Below are 4,683 nucleotides of genomic sequence, written 5' to 3' on the forward strand. Positions count from 1 at the left end.
GTATATTTTATTTGATATTTTTTTAAATATCAAAAGTAAATATTTCTTCATATATATGAAGGCATTAAAGCTCGATTACAACTTGACTCTAATCACTTATACTATTATAACAAAAATATTTCGTAATGTATAAAACAAATACATAATAATTGTAATCATATTTTACTTTAGAAGCGTTTTTCCAGCGCTTTTCATGCTTTTTTTACAGTAAATATTAAAAAAAATATACAATATGCAATTATAAAAAACATACATTTAGTTTTGCATGCTAATTCAGTTTATTGAATTTGAAACGCAATGATAAACTGAAGCTGGAAATAACATCTGGAATAACTTAATTGTTCTTCAATTTAATAATTATGCATGAGCAAAGAAAAGAAAAATTTCTTTTCTGAGAAAAGAAATACGCAAAAAATCTATTGGTGGAATTGTGTTAATGATGAAAGTTCTATGAACTGTTTCAAGCTACATTGTAAATCAGTACCGTTCTCCCATGGCACAATTTTTGCTTTCGTCGACATGGAGGTAGACTCATTTAGTCGATTGATGAGTGAATAGCCTTTACGCGGGCATGCCAGATCGGCCTCTGAGAGGCGCAAAATTGGACAGAGATCGTTCCTTCCATCGCCAATGTAGACAATTCTCTCATAGCTTTTACCCTGTTTATATTTATCCTGAATATAGTCCGTTAAAATCTGTCCTTTGCAAAGATTGACAGCGCTCATCTGGCATGTGTATTGCGTGTGATATGGATCCACCCTCAGTCTACCTTCGTCATATCGAGCTGGGTTCGTGAAAACTTGCGACACAACACGATCAAGCTGCCTACTTCTCAGCCAAGAGTCTATGAACATGCTATTGGAATCACTGATAATGATGATCTCATGACTGTTGTTATGCAGAGAAGTGAGAAGCCTCTGCATTCCTGAAACTGCAGGTATACCAATAATAATGTTTTCAATCTGATGCGCTTTCACAGAATTCTTATGTAGGAGCTCGAAGATCTTGTTCATATAGACTATCCAACCGCTTGACTTCCGTAAGTTGTACACATCCTCGGATATCTCTGTTGGCAACAAATTTTGCACTACTAGATCAGTGTTGCCTTCGCAAATGGTATGGTCAAAATCGAACGCCACGAGCACGTTGTGATCCATCTTTACATTAATTAAAACGTAATCGTTGCATTATACAACTGCCAAAACCTAAAATTCGATATACCTGTTAAGACACAGAGCATAAATTTTAATTGAGCCACAAGTTGCTTTCCATTTTCACACGAGTCTGAAATTATGTGAGTATTTTATATTCAGATGATACTGTTTGCTTATTTTGGTGACAAAATTGTTATATAATAATAGATTTATACAATCTCACTTTTAATGTGAATTTCAACGAAACTCGGTAAAGCACACGAGCTTGTGTGCAAACTGTAAATAAAAACTCAGTTGAATCTCACTGGTCAGATTGAAAAAGAACCTGAATTTAATTAAATATTATGGACATAACAAATGCAACTTATCCGAGTTCTGATGTAAATGGAAAGCAACTATTTTTTTAATGTCAGGTATAACTAACTACAAAAAATTAACTACGTATACAGAATGATTCCTTTAACCTGTGCTTCAATTTTTAATGAAATATTAATTATTGACTAAACTCACTTAATGAATACGTAAATTGATTACAAACGACCGGCCGGATGAGACCTTCACATGGCTATTAGCAAGTAATATTTAACACCTGTCGAGAGTGCTATATCCTCCCCTTATCTCCCCCTTTCACACATTTATTAAAGATGTGCTCGCGGAGGTGCTATTGGCGCTATTTTCGTCATCCTATCCTTGTTCTACGTCTAATAAATGACGAAGCTAAAATGACACAAATAGCGCTAACAGCTGCTAATAGCGTCCCTCCGAACGCACCCCTAACCCTAATTCCAGATCTCTTCGAAAAAAGAACAGACCCAATGTCAGCGTGCGCGTGCGCGCGCAAATTAAATCCCCCGCGATTCTGCGCGCGGACTCTGCACACGACGTAATGAAAAATCACGAGCGGCGATTGGTTCGCGCGCGTGTCACCCTCGAGTATCTCCGGCCGTGTTCGCGGGACCGATCGAGCCCGCACGTTCGTCTGGTCTGGCCCACTAGCGGCGCGGGGGATAAGCAAGCAGCCAGTGCACTTGAGAAAGCCCACCGTAGGCTGTCTCGACGTGTATGTTCTGAACGCTCCGCAACATGTTAATGAGTTTTCGTCCGCTCTCAACGAAAAATTCACGCGGCGTATTCAGTATACGAAAGAAAGACACTAGTTCAAGACATTTACCCTCTTGATCGAGTCTTTTTACTTAGTACCAATTGTGCAATAAGCAAGCTGAGGAGCGATGCCAGGCAAAGGAGGCAGAAGAGGAAAGTACGGTAAGCGCACGAATTTTGATATGTATTTGTTTCCACCTTTTCTTACGCTCGCTGTCTAAGGGAAAAAAAACAGATAAAAAGAGCCCTGCGATCTGGCGAGAAGCGCGCACGTGACGCGCGCGCTCGACACTCGACATTATTAAATTATCGATTCGCGCCTCCGTCCGTCCGTCCGTCCGTCCGTGTCACACGAATGAATCACACGTATCCGGAACGAAATCCGTATTTATTTCGTTGACTTACGTCACGATGCGAAGCCTCGACTCGATCAATCGTTTCTCCTCTCCCTCGAGATTCGCCCACCGTCCCTGGGCTACCCCGGTCCTTCCGAGGGCCCTCTTTTTTTTTTGGCGCGCGAAAACCCGAGTTTCCCGGGACTATGGCGGACGGCGATATGGTTCCCATGTGACTCTCATGCTGCTGACACATGGGAGCCCCGCGAGACACGCGGTCCACCGCGATGCCTTGCGCCTCGAGATAACTCATGATGACGCACCGTACGAACGAAATGCATCTCCCGGACAATCCGTGTGGCGTGTCCGAAAGGATACCCAAGATATTCGCGCACGCGATTAAAAATCGCGCTGCCCGTAAGAGGTTAGAAGAAATATCGTGGTGAGCAACGCCAGTCACGCGTTGCAAAATGTATATTTATATTTCTTTTATGATAACAATGATAATTAGCGAAGGGGAGTACTGGGACACTCGGCTGTGCCAGGAGAATGTATCATACGTGGCTCGCGCGATATATATGTAGGGCGTATATATTGTACAAATCTCTCGTCTTTGTGCTGCACTTCAAATGAATTCATCTTTGTTCTCCTTTTTTCCGTTCGCTTTATTTTTATTTGCGCACAAAGCTCTCGATCGATCTTTTTCCGCGCGTGAAGGATTGCTGAGTCTACTAGAAAAAGCAGCTCCGCGACGGTTCTAAGATCTTTGAATACGATTGACTCTCTTGCCTTTAAATCCTCGCTGGATTTTTAAACGTATACGTCAATCGTATTAAAGAATCTTATGGCAGCTGTGAAGCTGCTTTTTCTGCTGAACGCAGCAAGTGTACGCGAGTCAAGTCCATGTCACACACTGTACGCACTGAGAATTGGAGATTAAAATTCGATCGGACAAATGATTTTAATTCCAATTCGCGTTTTCAATGTCAAATCGAAAATGACTTGGACTCTCAAATCATAAACAATAACATTGTTTTTTCAATAACGGGCAAATGAGAGAGCAAATAAATTTTTTACCTCGCGGTTCTTGTGCGGCGCGTTAAATTCAGATATTCTATATTAAGAATATGGGTCTCACAATTATATTTTGTACTGAATTCTAATCTTCAATTCGCAATCCTCATCAGGCCGGAATCAGACTACGCATTGAAAATTGTGATTGAAGATTGAAAATTGAAATTTGACCAACGAGAGAATAAAGAAATTTTAATTCCTATTACTTTGATTAGCCAAAATTCAATCTTTTAATCTCAATCTTCAGTGCGTAGTCTGATTGCGGCCTTAATTAAAGTTTAAGCCCGTGTCACGCGTTGGAGGTTGGAGAATTAGAATTCAACTAATCAGAACGAAACGGATTGAAATTAAAATTACCCGACTGGTCAAATTCTAATCTCTAATTCATAATCCGCAGTGTCTCCGATGACTGTGACGCGAACTTAACAATTTACGCAATCGGTAGCAATCGACGGTTAATCGATGATTTATCGCTTTGCTCAGGTTTATTGATGTTTTGCAGCTTTTTTTAATCAGATATTTATCTATTTATCGACCAGATGAGTATTATCGCGCAAAAAGAAATGGTCCTTCGCCCTGTGTTCTTCTCCCCCTCCTCTCGGACTTCCTCAAGGACTCGGCTCGAACTGCGGATTTTCATTGTCCCCATATTGCGCATTTGTTGAGATGAGTAGCGGTTTTTCGATATTTTTCTCCTGCTCTGCCGACGAATTACCGATAGCCTGTAATCTTCATTGATAAAACTCAAGTGCAGCCGAAAAATCGAATGATTCGAGAATTGCAGACTTGGCACAGTTGAAAATAATTTTTAATTCCCGTACGATTTTAATTACTTTGTCCGCGCGATTCGTGTATTTTCTTTACTTTTTCGTAAATATAAAATCATGGAATTATTTTTTGAAAATGTATCTAAAATGCGCGCGAGTATATATGTGTATATTGTATATACTTTAAAAAATAAAATTTTCATTTATATATATATATAATTTATTTATAAAAAATATAAATTATATATTACA

The 4,683-nt window shown here is 39.7% G+C and overlaps 2 protein-coding genes across 2 annotated transcripts in view; one reads left to right on the forward strand and one right to left on the reverse strand.

Moving 5' to 3' along the window:
- Window positions 1-316: 316 nt before the first annotated feature.
- LOC108773044 (pyridoxal phosphate phosphatase PHOSPHO2) lies at window positions 317-1,897 on the reverse strand. The gene is made up of 2 exons (XM_018538757.1): window positions 1,665-1,897; window positions 317-1,205 (listed from the first exon to the last, which is right to left on the reverse strand). Exon 2 carries the CDS (start codon window positions 1,155-1,157, stop codon window positions 417-419), a length of 741 nt encoding a protein of 246 aa, XP_018394259.1. The 5' UTR covers window positions 1,158-1,205; window positions 1,665-1,897; the 3' UTR covers window positions 317-416.
- A 295-nt stretch (window positions 1,898-2,192) lies between these two features.
- LOC108773042 (Interferon-related developmental regulator 1) overlaps window positions 2,193-4,683 on the forward strand; it is a 6,759-nt gene continuing 4,268 nt past the window's right edge. Inside the window, exon 1 of the mRNA XM_018538753.1 lies at window positions 2,193-2,417. Within this exon, the coding sequence (XP_018394255.1) occupies window positions 2,384-2,417 (34 nt within the window). The 5' untranslated portion in view covers window positions 2,193-2,383. The remainder of the gene's footprint in view (window positions 2,418-4,683) is intronic.

This window comes from Cyphomyrmex costatus, unplaced genomic scaffold (genome assembly GCF_001594065.2).
Source record: "Cyphomyrmex costatus isolate MS0001 unplaced genomic scaffold, Ccosl1.0 scaffold196, whole genome shotgun sequence".
Lineage (NCBI taxonomy): Eukaryota > Metazoa > Arthropoda > Insecta > Hymenoptera > Formicidae > Cyphomyrmex > Cyphomyrmex costatus.

Coding starts and splice junctions, on each gene's coding strand:
- LOC108773044 (XM_018538757.1), bottom strand. CDS start 1,157: ATGGATCACAACGTGCTCGTGGCGTTCGATTTTGACCATACCATTTGC.